General features: G+C 46.1%; 1 protein-coding gene across 1 annotated transcript; it reads left to right on the top strand.

The window, feature by feature from the left end:
• Positions 1 to 3,921: 3,921 nt before the first annotated feature.
• Positions 3,922 to 18,568, top strand: LOC310691554 (vomeronasal type-2 receptor 26-like; the record flags this gene model as incomplete). The annotated part of the gene is made up of 6 exons (XM_083471416.1): positions 3,922 to 4,139; positions 4,728 to 5,019; positions 5,460 to 6,260; positions 7,690 to 7,917; positions 16,298 to 16,424; positions 17,664 to 18,568. 6 exons carry the CDS (start codon positions 3,922 to 3,924, stop codon positions 18,566 to 18,568), a joined length of 2,571 nt encoding a protein of 856 aa, XP_083327542.1.
• Between the last annotated feature and the right edge of the window lie 242 nt (positions 18,569 to 18,810).

Raw genomic sequence — 18,810 nt, 5'->3', positions numbered from 1 at the left:
TGAAGAAATCAAGGGTCTATGTCACTGGATATAATATTTAGTTCAGGGATTTGTATGCATCCCTTAAAGGGAGCACCCAGAATCCTCTTCAGGTAATCACTCCACAGGATTTAACCCTCCTCTGCTGTCAGTCAAAAAGTGGGAAGGAGATGGTGTGTCTCCTTTCCCTGTCCACTCCCAACTTTAATCAGAATTTTTAAAATACCAATTAAATATTAGGCCTTTCCCCAAATTGCTCTAAGGATGAATACAGGGCAGGGCAGTTGTTCCCTCGGTCTGCCCAATCCAGGACCCTAGATTTCACCCCCAGATCAAGTAGGGTGTGCAGATGCCCTCTGAGCCTACTATTGCCTACATATCTCCACTACCTGCCCTCTTTCACTGCACTGATGCCCCTATATTCAGCAATTCCAGACCTGATTTTTCCTCTGCTGACTATGAACTCTGCATTTGTTATCATTAGGTCATGGCAGTGTATTATTCTGCCCTTAGGCTCTGTCCCACAACTATTCAGCAGTAGAGATGAACAATTTTACACTGTCTAATCCCATCTTATTTTTCTGCATGTGGCTGTGTTAATGTACATTCTGCCCCATTGTAGTGGAACACACAATATGGTCACCACCTGTATACGTAATTGCAACTGGCAATGACTTCGGCTGGCAGGCACTCATGAAGGCCTCTTGGGTTGGTTGCTGATATGCATGGTTTGCTGGTAAGTTGACAGGATACCAACATAAGTGACTTAAGAGGTCGGGCTTTTTTTCAGCCAGAACTCACTGGAACTCAGTTCTGTCACCTCTCAGGTGGGCGCCATTGCCATTATAAGAGAACAAGGGAGGCATTCATACAGAGTTTTGGCAATTCCTTTTCTAGAAAAATAGCACTGAGAAGGGTCATTCAGATGGATCCTTGGTGGCAATGGGCAGGAAGAGGGGCCCCCTCCTAGTGATCCTGTGGGGTTCCCCAGGAATGGTTCTCAACACAGGGCATTCCGTAATCTCTTCAGATTAAGAAGTATGAATGAATTAGAATATTAGAATTAAAATGCACCCATGTAAGTATTGTATTGCATTGATTATAACATAGTGCCTGAAATCTCATTTCCCCGAACCCATCTGTAATAAAAGTTTGCTCTTGAAATGTCTGTGTTGTGAATTTCTGGGTTTAGAACTGTTTAGGCAGATTTTCAGGGCACCATGAGTTTGACTTTCAAAACAGAGCCACCTCTCATACGTGCATGTTTTTAGAGGTTCATGGGTAAATTATGTGTGCATGCATCTCCCAGCACTTCCTGGGTATCTGCATAATAGCATAGCCAGAACTCCCCCCCTCCCCCCCGCCTTCTATATTGGTACATCTGACAACATTATTTTGTTGAGACCAGAACTGAATGATAGGGATCTATTAATTAGAAGGAGGCCTTGAAAAAAGCACAAGAGTATTTCTTTGCTTCAGTGTACAAGCTGGGAATTTATATCCATCCAACACATTATCACATTGTCAAGATGAGGAATTGGGGGGGGGTCATTGTATAAGACCACACTCACTGATCAAATTTGCTGATCAAGCTGGAACAGCTTGACAAGGAATTGAGCACAAAGTTATCAATGAGAAACAGAGAAAGATCTGGGGAACCAGTTAGGAAGAGGCACCTCAAGTGAGTTAGCGATAGGGAAAGAGATTCCAGAGTATCCATCACTGTTTGATACAGAAGGTCAGGGGATTCCAATGAACTCCAAATTTACACCTTCATGGACGGTAGTAGGGTCCCTCTTGGAGAGCTTTGGGGCTACATTATGATACATTTAATGAAACAAAATTCCTATACAGGGATCTGCTACCTTCAAATATTACTCTTTCTAATGGTATAAAATCATTCATCATACATGAATTACCCATATTCTGCTATTTCTTCTTCTTGCTGACTTGCAATTTAGATTTTAATATTATATCATTTTATATACTGTTATGAATTTGGACTGGGACAGGGAGAAGTAGACTGCATGTCAGATCCTTCTAATCCCTGGATCCAGCAAGTGTTAAAATATAAGCCAGGCTACCTTCCTGTGTTGAGGTGATTGCCAGGCTGATGGGCCATTAGGAGAATAAAGGAAAGGGGGCTCTATGTGAGAGAGGAAATGGTTGGGACCCTGAATAGGTTGAAAGGAAAAAATCCCGGGTTTAGAGTTGAAAGTTTGCACTGATGCGACCTAGAAATAAAGCAGCAAGCAGGAGAAAGGGTCAGAGAGCAATGTTTGAATTCAAGGCTACAGTTAAGGGGGGGGATAAAGACTTTAGGGGTGTTAATGCTGTGAACCCCCCCCCCAAATCATAGGTTCAGTGTTGGGTTGAAGTAACGACAGACGAGTAGCAAGTGTCATGTGAGAGGCATCTCTGGAGCAAACCCCGAGAAGACTCTTTTATTGAATATTACAACATTGCCACAGGTGCGCTCGTTGCTGATTGGTTGATACAAACACAAAGCAACTTGTTGCTGATTGGTTAACACAAGTACAAGGCAAGGGTTACATATAGGCATTAATCACCAATAGATTAAAGGCTGGGAAAGGGAGCACAGAACTAGACAGGCATGAAACCTCGTAATTAAATTATAACTAATGATTAATATAGCATGACTAAAACAATTACTAATGATTGATCATAGCATGAAAGAATATAATAATCGTGTTCCGTTGATGTGGTCAACTATGCATTAAGAACAGGTCAGTCAGCGTATCTTTTCATGAACTTAAGATGAACTGAACATCCTAGGGAAATGAGGGAATGTCTTGGTATTTAGAATGGGTTGTGCAGTATGTACAGAAGCAGAGAAAAGCTTAGAAGCAAGACTTCCATTAATGCCAGAGAAAAACTTAGAAGCAAGACTTCCCATAATGCCACAGTCATGTGCAGAGACAGACAGAACTTCCCTTCAGTTCAGGACGTATATAATGTGTAAATAAACCATATATCCTAAAAATGCCAAACTCTCTGCTGTGCCTCATTCCAAAAGAAAACACAAATCCTGGCTGAGCGCCTCAAGTCCCAGGAATCTACCACCACTTAGAGATTGGGGTGGTGGGCAAGAATCAGTATGTCCGCCCTTAAATTATATTCCTATTTGTAAAGCACAAAGAAAGGGAAAGGGGGAAATAATAATGTATTTGTGGCACAACTGTTTAAATTTTGGCAAGGAAAAAATGACAAAAGGAGAGAAGGAAAGGGGGATACAAGAATAACAAGAGGTAAAATTGAGCACTGCCAACGAATTAAAAATTTGTTCCATGTTGGAGAAGACAGAATTTCAAGAGGCCAGTGTTATGATCAAACACGTTCATTTCCTCCCTCTCTTGAGACCAAAGGGTTACATTTCCAGTATTTTTTCTTCTTCTTCAAAATCTTATGCAGCTAAGTGGAAATAAAAACGTCCATAAAGAAAGACACACAAGTGACTGTCTACCCTTCAATTATCAAAAGCACTATAATTAAAGTTTCCATTTATCAAACCACCTCATGGACTTGCACAGTACAGTATCAAAGTTAATGAGAAAGTCTGTGAGAGGTACTGTAATTGAGCCTTTCAAAGTCTGGTGCCCTTGGACTTTTCTGGATCACAACCTCATCACCTGTAGCCAGCTTTGAATGCTGTGAACTGTAGCTCAAAACATCTGAGGGATACAAGGTTAGAGGAGGCTGATAAAAATATATTACCTCCAGCAATCACGGCTAGACTTAGGAATCAGAAACCATCAGCAAGGATCCATCAGCGCTATCAATATTTTATTTTTTCTAGTTTTCACAGTCTAGATTTCAGACATATGAGCAGGCTAAAAGGACAATTGGGTCAAATTAATTCCATCTCAAAAGAAGTAATATTACAAGGGGGATTTTTGATTATACAGAGCAATTGTACCAAGAATGGTGGCATTGTTCCTCTTGCTGCTGATTCTACTGCCTCATGCAATATGCAAGCCTCCCATTGTTAAATGCCATGTCCATGATCCATACACTCCACTTCATCAGTATCATCAGGAAGGATATCTCATCATTGGTGGCATAGCCTCTCACAGCATCATCGTCTCCAGTTCAATAGCATTCACTGAAAACCCCCCACCAACATTGCTTGAAGAGATAGAGTAAGAACTGAATAATTTCTCTTCTGTATTCTGATTCCTTCTTTGGGCACTGGAGTGATCAGTTTTAGAGGAGGGGTGGCTAAACTTTGGCCCTGCAGTGGTTGTTGGACTCCATCAGTTCCATCAATAATAATGGACATAGTAGTATAACAACATCTGGAGAGCCACGGTTCTCCGTCCTTGACCTAGAGGCAGAATGAATGTTTCGGTCAAAGGAGATATGTTGTAAGAGAAATGTGATCAGGAGGAATTTCCACAAATTTGAAGAAAATGTTGCCACTTCCCCCACTGATTTAAACATTCAGGTATCATATGAAGACATGTAATATTGTTCTGTAAATAACTGTATCACTTTTGCGTCAGGGCTCCAAGATAATGAAATAAGGGTAGGACTTCTACACAGATGATGAAGCCAGCATTAAAAAAATGTGTATCAGGGACATTTTAAAGGCAATCTCTTCCCTTTTAAAAAAAAGTTAAATAAATGCTGTAAAGTATAATACTAATGAGGATGATGTAGAACCGTGTTGTGATAAATTTACAAGGTGTTACATGCTCTTCTGATGGAAAATGAAACTCTCTTTTTAGAGTGGTGACTAAGAATTACCAGCACATCCTGGCCTTGCAATTTGCAGTGAAAGAGATCAACGAGAACCCTCAGCTCTTACCCAATGTCACCTTAGGTTTCCACATCTATGACAGCTATTTCAATGCCAAATGGACCTCTCATGCCACAATGTTACTCATATCCACACTGGAAACATTTGTCCCCAACTACATCTGTGACATCAAGAAAAACTTGATAGCAATCATTGGAGGACTCGACTCCCAAACTTCCCTTCATGTGGCAACAATCTTGGATATCTATAACGTTCCACAGGTGAGATATGCATCTCTTTGTCAACTTACGGGAATTTAACACATCTAGATATATTCTGATAAATGAACGCGCACATTTCAAATAATCACGTGAGCCACACTAATGGCAGATCCAAGTTAAGAAATCAAGTATAGATAGCACATATATTATTGCTTCAGACATCCCTTTTGGCCTAGCCAGTTCCTGATGAATGATAACAGCTGATTGGCAGGTGAGTATCACTTGGCTTAGCAAAAAGGGCTTAGCATGGGGAACCCAAAGGGCAAAGATTAGAAGGCCCAATTGGAAAATGCCCCAACAGTGCTCTTAATACACAAGTCTAACAAAAAAAAGTTATTGTTGCTTCTGTCTCTTTCTTCTCCTACCACAACTATGTTTAGCTCATATATGGCCCTGCTCCAGTGATGAATGATAAAACCCCAGACCTTGTCTTCTACCAGATGGTGCCCAAGGAAGCCAACCAGTATAAGGGGATCCTGTCTTTGCTACTGCATTTCCGGTGGATATGGATTGGGATCCTTACTTTCTATGATGAGAATGCAGAAAGATTTGTGCAAACTGTGGTTCCACTGTTTTCCCAGAATGGCATTTGTTTTGCTTTCATAGAAAGAAGTCACAAATCTACTTATGTCACTGAAATTAACGATATATTTAAACTGGGAGTAAAAATAAATGACAGAATAAATGATAGCAAAGCCAATGTAGTCTTGTTTTATGGAGAATCATATGCTCTGGCATTTTTTAGATGGTTGCCTTACCTATCAGAACTGGAACAAAGTTCAAAAAAAACAAAAGGTAAAGTATGGATTATGACAGCCCAGGTGGAGCTCACTTCTTTTGTCTATCAACGGACATGGGATACAGAAATATTCCATGGGATTCTCTCATTCACAACACACTCAAATGATCCACCTGGATTTCGTCAGTTTGTCAAGAGCAAAACCCCTTCCAGCTCAAAAGGAGATGGCTTCATTTTTGACTTCTGGCAACAGGCATTTGGCTGTGTATTTCCGAATCGAGTGGTTGGCAGTGTGAAGGGGGATATTTGCACTGGGCAAGAGAAGGTGGAGAATCTTCCTGGTCCTTTCTTTGAAATGAGCATGACCAGCCACAGCTACAACATCTACAATGCTGTCTATGCTGTGGCCCATGCTTTACATGCCATGTCTACATTCCGAGGCAAACACAGACCAGTAATGATCAGGGGAGGAGTGAAGTTTCACAAAAAACCGCTGTGGCAGGTACGGGGCTGTACACCCTTCCTCAAAGAGGTTCAAAACATGTTCTGTTTGCCTTTTCTATCTGTCCATTTGGTTAACTGTCATTATCCCTATGCAACCACAGCAGGGGTCAGCAATGTGGGTGCAGCAATGGTCTTGAAATCTTCTCCAGATGCCCTCAAAACCACTTCCTCTATTCACTGCCCTTTGGCCATGAGATGCACATAGAGCTAAATGGGAACTTCTTCACATGCTTTTCTAGCTTCACTTTCGGCCCACTGGACTTCGCTGTCTATTAACATCAGACAGAGACCTTCACTGTATTCATTTAGGCACCTGCTTAAAACATTTTTGTTTAGGCAAGTCACATGGGTGTTGCCGTATTTTAATCTCCTTGCATTATACTGCGAATTATTATTATTATTATTATTATTGGTGGTTCAAAAACTGGATTTTTTGTAATTTTTATTATTTTAAATATTTTAAATTTCTTCTTTTAAATTGTTTCAACTTAAAGTAGAAATACTGAAAGAGAACAAAAGAAAATGAATTCCATCCAAGCATGATATAGCCAACTTCTAGACTTTGCCTTTATTACCATTACTTCTTTAACCTGTTTCTTCAACTATTAATAGTAACCGCTTAGTGTCAGTATATGGAAACATCACAGCTACAGACAACCAGATTGTTGACATCACATGATGCGCCTATCTGTGGGAAAGAAGAATTTCCCAGGAAGTTCACAGGCTGGATAAGTCTCTGTGAAGAGTATAATTTGAAACCTTCCGTGTGCACATGTTCAGGAAGTTTGTCAGACGTGCTAGAACTGAACTGAAAGGACGTGTTTTTCTCTAGTGCTGTAATGTCAGAAATAAACATCATGTAAATAGATTTCTTACTTACTTTTCATTCCCCTACGGAAGCAGGAGGGAGGGGTTGTGCATTTTACCCACGCTTGGGAAAATGTCGCCTATCAAAATCTCCCTGGTCTGAGTGGATGTCAGCCAGAGGAGGTTACCGGTAAGCAAGCTCCGAGGACAGTGAGAGGGTCCAGCCTCTGAGGAGGGGGCTTGCAAACCGACACTTAGATGAGCATGGGATTGTTTTCTCATTTACCTCTGAAGTTGGTGTATAAAAGGAATAATATATCACGTAGCATAGCATATAGTGTCTATAGAGAGCAATGTGATGTATTTTAGACAACAAAATGAACAGAGCACCCACTTTCCACTAATAAATTATTAGTGTGTGTGTATTTGCTGCAGGAGATCTTAAAAATCTGTAATTTGAAATGAACTTCCAAATGTGAGAAATACCTGGCTATATATGAAAATAAATCTGCTTTCCGCCAAAATGGATACTTGGAAACCTGCCATAAAAAGTGAACATCATAGTTATCTCTTGCTAAATTGAAGCCTTTTCTATACTTTCTCTTTCTTTCTCAATCCAGCTCCATTATTTTCTGAGGGGTATCTCATTTAACAACAGCGCTGGGGATAAGATTTCCCTGGACCAGAATGGGGAGATATTGGCTGGATTTGATATTACCAATTGGGTCGTTTTCTCCAACCAATCCTTTCAGAGAGTGAAGGTAGGAGGGGTGGATTCCCTGGCTCCTCCACAGCAAGCGTTGACCATCAATGAGGGAGCCATAAAATGGCACAATTGGTTTAACCAGGTAGGATGTGAACATCAGCCAATTGTGATTTTAAACACTTTAACATAACATACAAAGATAATTTCATTATACATTCTTCAGCCTTTATAAAATTGGATTGGACTAAAGATTAAAGATAGAACAAGCTATGTATTAATGTTATAAGCTGAATGCACAGTCTCTATACGGTTCCTTTAACACTGGAAATGAATGTATTAATTGACAACTTAAAGAAGTGAATTCTATTGAATTCTATTCTATATTGTCAGGGCTGCCGCCCAGTCCCAGCTCACATAGGACCAAGTCAGCCAGCGTTCAGTTTCAAAGAGTCTTTATTGGATTACAGGTTCCATTTCCAAACTGCAACGTGCAGCCCTACTTCTTCTAGGTCAGAACGACGAAGACCCGTCTGAGTCTCCGCCTCTAGCGCACCAGCTTAATACCCTAGCCTTGCTCCACCTCCTGCGCCTTTCCTTCCGTCTCTGGGTCCTCCTGCCCCCCTGGGTCTCTCCTTTCCTACTCTCTTCTGGCGCGGACCCCCCTGACCCTTCCGCCTCCTTGCGGCGGGCTTTGGGACTCGGTTCACTCTCTGGGCTGCTGGCTGCGCCAGCTTCCATTACATTTGAACTTGGCGCGCGCGCCCAACTCTCCACTTTCCTCTTGATCGTTTCCTCGCTCCCCGAGGTGGGCGTGACTACTCCTGACTCATGCCCTCCCTCCTTCTGAAAGTCTCCGGAGCCCGATATCTGGTCCCCTTTCTCCCCGCTGCTCCCGGCTGGGAACGTGGGTCCCGATCTCCAACTGCTGCTTTCTGATCCCTCTCTGGACCCTTCTTCCTGGGGTGTCCCCCTGCTCTCCCCCCTTGCTCTGGCTGCTGGCGCTCCCTTCTGGGAATCCTCGGACTCGCTAGACAGGCTCGGTGATCTCGGGTCGTCATCCCCACTCATCCTTCCTTCGTATTCCTCCCCCTCGCTCTCTGTCTCCTCCCTTCTCTGCGTCTCTGCTCCTGAACCCCTGACATCCATCCCCCCCTCGAAGCCCCCCCTTCCCCCCTCCCCGCTTTCAAGGGTGGTTGGTGGGTGCTCCGTCATCACGGGAGTGAATGTCGGATACAGTTCGCTCCCCGTTGCTGGCCGCCAACTGAAGACCTCCGAGTCTTCCTCCCCGCGTTCGTCAACGGTGGTCTCCTCCGCCTCCATCTCGGTGCCGCCGTGCTCGAAACCAAGGTCCTCCCCGCAAACGTCCATGTCCGTCTCTGCGTCTGTCGCTGGACCTGGTGTCTCCTGCCACTTCCGGCGCCACTGCTCCTCTGGCCGATCGTCCCACCAATACGAGTTGTCGGACGCCGAACCCTCCGGTGACCCCTCTGGGGAACGTGTGCGCGGTGCGGGTTCCCCTTCCGAGTCGAAGCCATGGAACGTGCTGGAGGAAAGCGTGGGCGTGAACAACCAGTCGTCGAAGAAGCCCGCTGGCATAGGTCTGTGTGGGAAAAGGGCATGAAACTCATCCTTGAGCAGGGGTTCCTCCAAGGCGTAGTCCGGCACCCAGCTATTAGTACTGGCCCGGGTGCCCTCCCTTGCTAGTAGATATTCTACTCCGTCTTCCCCCCATCTGGAGTCCAAAATCTCCGTGACTTCGTTGATGGGGTCCTGCTGTGGCAATCTTCCCACCTCCGTCCGCTCCGGAGACTGACTCGGTGCCGTTCCTGGTTCCTGGAACCTGTGCGGTGCCCTGTAGGGAGTGAGCACCGACCTGTGGAACACCGGATGCATCCTGGAACCCTCTGGTAGCACCAGCCGGAAAGCCACCGGGTTGATCTGCGCTTCGACTCGGTATGGACCGAGTTGCTTGTGCCCTAGCTTCCTCTTGGCTAACGATCGGGTCGGCACCGCGTGGGCTGCCAACCAGACCCAGTCTCCCACTCGGATCTCCTCGCCAACTCGCCTGTGCTTGTCAGCTTGGACCTTGTATGCGTGCTTCGCCAGCTCCAGCTGCCGTCTGAGTTGATCGTGGACCTCTTGCAACTCAGATGCGAAAGCGTCCGCCGTCTGTGGTTCCCCTTCCCCCACTCTGTCCAGTCCCGGGAAGGTTCTGGGATTCCTCCCATTGTTGGCGAAGAACGGCGTCACCCCTGTGGATACGTGTTTCGTGTTGTTGTAGGCGAATTCGGCGAGCGGCAGGTAATCCACCCACGTCGCCGGCTGTTGATTGGCATAGCATCTCAGGTACTGCTGCATGATGGCATTGACCCTCTCCGCTTGCCCGTTGGTCTGCGGGTGCCTTGCCGATGTCAGGTTGATCTTGACGTTCAGGAAGCCCATCAGCTTTTGCCAGAAATTCGAGATGAACTGGCGTCCGCGGTCGGACAGTATAGACCGTGGCAGCCCGTGCACTTTGAACACGTGATCTATGAACAATTTGGCTGTTTGTTCTGCCGTGGCCACCTTCGCACACGGTATGAAATGTGCCATCTTGGTGAACAAGTCCACCACCACTAGTACAGCTGTCTTGCCTCTCGAGCTGGGTAGATCCGTGACAAAGTCCAGGGCCACCCTCTCCCATGGTTCAAACGGCGTTTGCAGCGGTTCCAGCAGTCCCGCCGGTGGTTTGTGCACCGGCTTGGCCCTCTGGCAGGTGTCGCACCTCGCGACGTAGTCCGCGACTTCCCCCCTCAGTCTGGGCCACCAAAAGTCTCTTGCGACCAATTCCACCGTTTTTTCTGTGCCAAAGTGCCCGGCCGTGGGTGCGTCGTGCAGCTGCTGCAGTACCCGGGCGCGAAGTTCGTCTCCCGGCACGTAGACGGCCCCTTTACGTAAGAGCAAGCCGTCTCGTATCTGGAACTCGTCGCCCTTCGCCGTGCCCTTGTGCACCTCTGCCATCTTCGCCTGCGCGAATGAGTCGTCCGTCAACGCCCTTCGCACCGCATCCAGGTCTACTGTGGCTGAAGCGCACGCCCACGCTGTTGGCGCGAAGATGTGCATGGCCGCCGCTGGCGTCGCCTCTTCGAGGTACTGCGGTTTTCGGGACAGGGCATCCGCCATGATGTTGGTGTCGCCCGGGACGTACTCAATTCGGAAATTGAAGTCAGCAAAGAACTCCGCCCAACGGATCTGCCTCTGGTTCAGGAACCGAGCCGTGCGCCAGTGCTCCAGATTCTTGTGGTCCGTGCAGACCTGCACCGTGTGCTTGGCGCCGATCAGGAAGTGCCTCCACGCCTTGAAAGCTGCATGAATGGCAAGCAGCTCCCTATCCCAGATGGTGTAGTTCTGCTCCGACTTGCTGAGCTTTCTGGAGTAGAACGCCCCCGGCCTCCAGACCCCCTGCGGGTCCTTCTGCAGCAGTACCGCTCCCACTGCTCTATCGGACGCGTCTGTCTCCACCCTCAGCGGTCTGCTGGGGTCGATATGCAGCAGTTGCTCTTCCGACGCGAAGAGACGCTTGAGTGTCTGAAAGGACCGCTCCGCCTGCTCCGTCCAGATGAATTTCTTTTTCTTGGAGCTTAGCGTGTCCGTAATAGCTGCCGTCTGCATCGCGAACCCCTTGATGAACTTGCGATAGAAATTGGCGAATCCGACAAACCTCTGGACCTCTTTCCGGTTGCGCGGGCTCTTCCAATCCAACACCGCACGAACCTTGGCGCTGTCCATGGCTAGCCCCTTGTCCGACAGCTTGTAACCCAAGAAATCCACCTCCGTCGTGTCGAACTGGCACTTCTCCAGTTTGGCGTACAGTCTATGCTGCTGCAGCCTCTTCAGCACCTCCCGAACGTCCTGGTCGTGTGCTTGCTGCGAGTCAGAGAATATCAGGATGTCATCCAGAAAGCAGACGCACTTCTTGTAGAGGAGTCCCGCCAACACGTGATGCATAAAAGCTTGAAAAACGTGGGAGCCATTTTGCAATCCAAAAGGCATAACTCTATATTCGTAGGTGCCCAGAGGCGTGAACATGGCTGTCTTCCACTCATCGCCCTCCCTCATACGGATGAGATTGTACGCTCCTCGCAGGTCCAACTTGGTGAACACGCGTCCCTTGCGCACCGTCGCCAGCAGGTCGTCAATCCTGGGCATAGGGAAATCGGAGGGCTTGGTCATTCTGTTTAAGAGGCGGTAATCCACGACCAATCTTTTTTGGGGCGTGTCCTTTTTCTTCACGAAGAAAACAGGACTGCCCCCTACTGCGCTGGACTCCCGGATGAAACCGCGCTGCAAATTGTGATCGATGAACTGTTTGAGTTCCTGTAGTTCGTCCTCAGACATGGAATATAGCTTCCCCTTCGGCAGCGTCGCCCCTGGCAGGAGGTCAATCTTGCAGTCATATTGCCTGTGCGGTGGTAGCTTGTCTGCCTCTTTCTCGCAGAAGACCTCCAGAAAGTCCGCGTATTTGTGGGGAACTGCTTGCAACGTTCCCAACTGCAGTTGTGAGTCCTCCTCCTCCCCCTCCTGCCTGGGCAGGATGCAGTGTTCTGCGCAGTAAGAGGAGCCGAAGATCAGCTGTCTCTGGTACCAAGCCAGCGTTGGACTGTGCCTGTCCAGCCAACTCATGCCCAACACAATGGGCGTGTCCGACAGTCGGGTGACATTAAAACTGATGACTTCCCTGTGGTTACCAAGTTGCATCACCATTGGTGGCGTCTGCTTCACCACCTGCCCCCCTAGCAACTCTCTGCCATCCACTGTGACGACTTGCAGGGGCAGAGTGGCAGGCAGCAGCTTTATAGCGTGCTGCTCCACAAAATCCTGTGCTATAAAGTCTGCGTTGCTTCCAGAATCCACAGAAAGCGGCACTTCGATGGTGACTCCATTGGGTAGCTGGAGAGACGCTGTGAGTTGCACTACTGGTTTGGGTGGGAGGGGGTCCGTGGGTTGCAATATCGCTGGGGACTGCTTCACTGATGCGTCTGGCTGGGCCCCAGTGCCTCTGTCTCCAGCCAGACATCGTCGTTTCCCTGCTGGGCTTCGCTGCATTGTGTGGCCACTTTCACCGTTGCGGAGGCTGCAGTGTGCTTGGAGCTCCTCTGGGGACACTCTTTCGCCAAGTGTTGAGGGCTCTCGCATATGTAACACTTCCTGGTCCCTCTAGGAGGTTTAGTCTTGACTGCTGTCGGTGCAGAGGCTCTGCTAGCTGACTGAGCCCTGGCGCCTCCCACTTCCATAGGTTCCACTCCCCCTCCTGGCGGAGGTGTGGATTGCGCACGCGCTGCTTCCCTTGGAACGAAAGAGAAACTTCTCGCTGCTTCGCGCCCTCCACGTCCTTCATCTCTGCACCATGGACGTTCTTCCAGCCTCACCCCCACCGTCAGCGCCCTTTGGACCACCTCCTGCGTGCTTCGGGGCCTCTCCCCCCTCGCAATTTCATCCTTCACAGCAGAGCTGAGACCCTCCCAGAACAGGTCCCTGACTGGGGGCGAGTCCCGGTCCCATTCCAATGCACTGACCAGCGCAAAAAAGCGGGCGTGGTACTGTCGGACGCTCGCCCTCCCTTGTTTCAGTCCATGAATCTCCCGTCGGGCAAGATCCACATCAATGGTAGACAAAAAACATGCATCCATCGCTTTGATAAAGGCATCTGCACTCTGAAGCGCCGGATCTTTATCCCTCCACAAATTGCGCAGCCACGCCTTCGCATCCCCATGCAAATGGGACAGTATAAACCCCACTTTCTCTTGCTCATCTCTAAAGTCTTTTGCCAGCAGTTGCAGTGCGCACATCACATCTGCTCGAAAGTTGGGGTACTGTTGTAAATTCCCATCGAAGTGAGCCACCAGCCCTCCTGCTCTCCGTGCCAACCCAACCCCCTCCGGTCTGGGTCCTGGCTGCCCATGCTTAACCCATGCTTCAAACCTGGCGTGGAGATCTCGGTAGGCGGCTGCCACATCCTCCTCCCTTTTCTTGGATGCCAGTACCTCCGCATTCAATTGGGTAACTGCCTGTTGCAGCGCTGAAACTTTCTCTGCTTCCGTCATCTCTGCCAACCGTCGTGAGCTTGCTCCCACACACCGATCCCCTCCTCCAGCTGCTTCTGTCTCCGCTGCGAGGTATCAGGTGTCAGAAGCTTGAGTGACGGGTCTTACTGTCAGGGCTGCCGCCCAGTCCCAGCTCACATAGGACCAAGTCAGCCAGCGTTCAGTTTCAAAGAGTCTTTATTGGATTACAGGTTCCATTTCCAAACTGCAACGTGCAGCCCTACTTCTTCTAGGTCAGAACGACGAAGACCCGTCTGAGTCTCCGCCTCTAGCGCACCAGCTTAATACCCTAGCCTTGCTCCACCTCCTGCGCCTTTCCTTCCGTCTCTGGGTCCTCCTGCCCCCCTGGGTCTCTCCTTTCCTACTCTCTTCTGGCGCGGACCCCCCTGACCCTTCCGCCTCCTTGCGGCGGGCTTTGGGACTCGGTTCACTCTCTGGGCTGCTGGCTGCGCCAGCTTCCGTTACATTTGAACTTGGCGCGCGCGCCCAACTCTCCACTTTCCTCTTGATCGTTTCCTCGCTCCCCGAGGTGGGCGTGACTACTCCTGACTCATGCCCTCCCTCCTTCTGAAAGTCTCCGGAGCCCGATATCTGGTCCCCTTTCTCCCCGCTGCTCCCGGCTGGGAACGTGGGTCCCGATCTCCAACTGCTGCTTTCTGATCCCTCTCTGGACCCTTCTTCCTGGGGTGTCCCCCTGCTCTCCCCCCTTGCTCTGGCTGCTGGCGCTCCCTTCTGGGAATCCTCGGACTCGCTAGACAGGCTCGGTGATCTCGGGTCGTCATCCCCACTCATCCTTCCTTCGTATTCCTCCCCCTCGCTCTCTGTCTCCTCCCTTCTCTGCGTCTCTGCTCCTGAACCCCTGACATATATATTCTATTGAATATATTGTTATGAGTTTGGAGGACCAGTCTGAATTCAAGCCTGGTTCCCATTCCGATCCTGGGATCCTGCATCAGTGAGAGGAGAACACATAAAGGGAAGCTTGCAGAACTAGTATAAATAAAGCCATATGCTTGAATGTTTAAATAAAGCCATATATGCTCAAGACTCTGTGGTCTCCACTGAGCTTACTTAAAAGGAAATCTAAGTCCTGATTCTCTCACTGCTCAGAGCCTGATGTAGCATATAACAATATAAATGCAAATTGCACCGAATGGGCCAACCTAGATAGTATCTCAAATACTTGGGCTGCCACACATCTGTGCCTATATTTATAACAATGCTGAGAGAAGGAAGAAACATGATGTGACATCAGCTTTCACATAACCCCCGTAACAAAAACCTAATCCCTATAACTTCTGGTTGTTATATTCCTAGACAGAAAAAAGAACAATGTAAAGTCATTGGTGTTTAATATAGTCTGTTCAATATCATCAACAAGGAAGTCCTTACCCGCTTCTGTACCTCAGTATCCCTTGGCTATCACTATGAATCATTCTCTGGGGCATCTGAATGCTCCTCCTTCAATACTGATATTAAGCCCACAAATGAATAGCTTAGATGCCACCATCTCCTGGATAGAGAGCAATGTCTCTCTATTGTGGCTTTGCTAAAAGACCCAAGGCAAGAATGTGGGATGCTATAATACACATTGCACAAAAACACTTTTGATCAGACCACATGGATTGAATTTTAAACAAAATATTTCATTTAATTAAAAAGATCTTTTAAAAAATAGATGGTTGCTTCTAGCTCCCATATTCTTTAATGGGCAAGGAAAACATTAATCATGTAGCTGAACTGTTACTTTTTCAGAATTCACAAATAAAAATAATAAAAAATTAAAACATTAGTCATCTTTGAACCACTCTGACCTTTGCCAAGCCAATGACAGCATGTCATTTTTGAGAAGCCTGAATAAATTGCATCAGTGGTTTTCACCAAAATTAGAAAGCAAACATATGGCTTGCAGGCATAAATATTACAGTAAAATAAACATTTCTGTAAAAAAAGGGGGGGTCCATATGTCAATTTTCAACACTTTCTAAACGGTGGCTCCTTTTAAAAAAATTGTATGAATTTTTGACACATTTGTAGACCTCACAAGGCAGATTATGCATCCCACAATTCAAGATTTTAGAATAGCAGGTGTATAACTCTATCTGATGTCAACTTTGCATTAAGTGACACCACCACAATGTCACTGTGGCAGAAAGAGGTGTGCATACCTAGTCAGAATCCTGACTAAAGAGGATGTTAAAAACATTACTATCCACAACAGTAACTGTAAAAAACAACAATTTATTGGAGTTTGCACATTGTGTCAATGGGAAATGTCAGAAAATGAGTCCAATTTGGAATTGAAACAACCTATTAAGTGAATTGCGGAAATGAATGTTGTTGATCTTTTGCAAATCCCTTTTAAGGAAGAGCTTCCCCTTTTAGCTTTTCTTTGAGTCCACTTATTTTATACATCTCTCTCTTTTATTTATGTAATAGACACAGCCTAATTCTGTATGTACTGAGAGCTGCCGCCCTGGTTTTTGCAGGAAAGTGAAGGAGGGGGAAGCATTTTGCTGCTACGATTGCATCCCATGTCCAGAAGGAAAGATTTCAGACCAGGAGGGTAAGAAATTTACTGTCTATATTTATAACTTGTTGCCTCTAATCCGAGAACATGCATATAAAATTATGCAATCACCAAGATTCCTTTTTACAGCTTATGAAATATTTAGAAATCTAGCAGAAGAGGGACCTAATGAAGGTATGTGTGTGTGTGATAAATTGTGATGTTGAATGCTATTATTAAGGAAGAATCCTATAGCAAGCTCCACCAGGGTGAACAGGATTAGTAGAAAGTGGATTTTCAGATGAGCCAGAATGAGCATTCTGTAACAGCTGGAAATATCATATAGGGTTGAGACCAGGGTGGAGGGTATACTTAGCATACAACACATGAAGGCTATTCAGCTTGGTCACATGATTTGGAAACCCAACCTAAATTAAGCTAATGAAAAGGGTGGTGTAACCCCAACACTATTTTAAAAGTTTGTTTTCTATCTGACAAGCTTTGAGTAGCTCAAGCAATGGCAGCCCTGATCCTGAATGCATTTTGCATCTGGTACACTTTATGCTGTCTTAATTTATGGCAGGATTGCATTTCACCATCATCTTGGCATAGTGTTTGTCCTTCTTTGTGAAATCATCTTCTACAGCAGTCCTTGAAAGCTGTTTTGACACTTTGACTAGAGATGGCAGAATCCCTTTTACTTTCACATACTTTTGCCCACTATTCGGTTAATTTATTATATACTTAATTCCTGCATTTTCTCTTGAAATGTGCTTAGACATTTATTTTTCCCTTACAAACAATATTTTACCACTTACCACTTATTTTCTGGTAACATATTTAAACATTTATTTTGATGCCCTGAAACTTCAGAGAATTGTGCCGTAATGTATGGAGAAGTGTGAAATACTTAAATCCAGAAAACAGTTGAAAGATGTTGAAAGGTCATTGAATGTTGAAATCTGCAAAAACTGAATTACACAATCACTCTTTAATGAAGGAGTAAGTAAGTGGGAGCAACAAAAACAGTGACAGGAAAAATTGAGTTGCTTCTGTATGTAGATCAGGAAGTGTATCTGTGCCCACCCTTGAATTTTAAGACCATCAGTATTCAACATGGTTTCATCATTTTCAATATTAATTGTTTTGAACTCCTTATATGCTTTTGTATTCACAAGATCTAACTTTAATTTTTAAAAACTGGTTCAAAATATTGAAAGAAACAAACAATAGAGGAAGGCAGAGTGGCATGTTGATCATTTTTTTGGATTGAAGAACCATGTTTTTCTTTTTCAGACATGAATGACTGCTATGAATGTGAAGATGAAAAGTATCCAAACAAACATAAGACTATATGTATTCCCAGGCGTACAACCTTCTTGTCCTTTGAAGAACCTCTGGGCCTCAGCTTAGCCTGTTCTGCTCTTTCCTTTGCTTTCATTACAGCACTGGTACTGGAAATATTTGTGAAGCACAGGGACACTCCCGTTGTGAAAGCCAACAACCGGGACCTCACCTACGCTCTGCTCATCTCCCTCTTGCTTTGCTTCCTTTCTGCATTACTGTTCATCGGATATCCTGACAAGGTGACGTGTCTCCTCCGACAAACTGCTTTTGGCATCATCTTCTCAGTGGCTGTTTCTTGTGTGCTGGCAAAAACCATCACTGTGGTTCTGGCTTTCATGGCCACAAAACCAGGATCCCGGATGAGGAAGTGGGTGGGGAAGGGACTGGCAAACTCTATTGTCTTCTCCTGCTCCCTTATCCAAGCACTCATCTGCACTGTATGGCTGGTGGTCTCTCCTCCATTCCCTAATCTTGACATGAAGTCGCTGCCTGAAGAAATTGTACTGGAGTGCAATGAGGGGACTGTGGCCTTCTTTTACTGTGTCTTGGGCTACATGGGCTTCCTAGCGTTTATCAGTTTCACTGTGGCTTTCCTTGCCCGGAAATTACCTGACAGTTTCAACGAAGCCAAGTTCATCACTTTCAGCATGTTGGTCTTTTGCAGTGTTTGGTTATCCTTTGTTCCTACCTACATGAGCACAAAGGGGAAAAACATGGTGGCTGTGGAGATCTTCTCTATCTTAGCCTCCAGTGCTGGCTTGTTGGGTTGCATCTTTTGCCCAAAATGTTACATTATTTTGCTGAAGCCTCAGCTGAACAGTAAGGAGCACCTAATAAGAAGAAAATTTTCTTAAACTGAACATAATACATAGACTCGTTTATATCTGAAGAGAAATTCCAATTCACATATCGAACCAATTCTTTCTCAAAATCAAATCTTTGTTTAGAAAATGCCTTTAGAGCTCTTCAGTTTCCAAGAATATCTATGCAAAAAATGCAAATACGGATAAAATGAAGAGGATTTGGAATCCGAATCTTAGAATTGTACCACCAAGCATACTTACTATCAGGTACACAATTCTGGAGACCCATAACT

The sequence above is a fragment of the Podarcis liolepis genome (genome assembly GCF_965112155.1).
Source record: "Podarcis liolepis genome assembly, chromosome: 13".
Lineage (NCBI taxonomy): Eukaryota > Metazoa > Chordata > Lepidosauria > Squamata > Lacertidae > Podarcis > Podarcis liolepis.
Note: the sequence above shows the minus strand (reverse complement) of the source record. Positions and strands in the feature narration are given on the sequence as shown.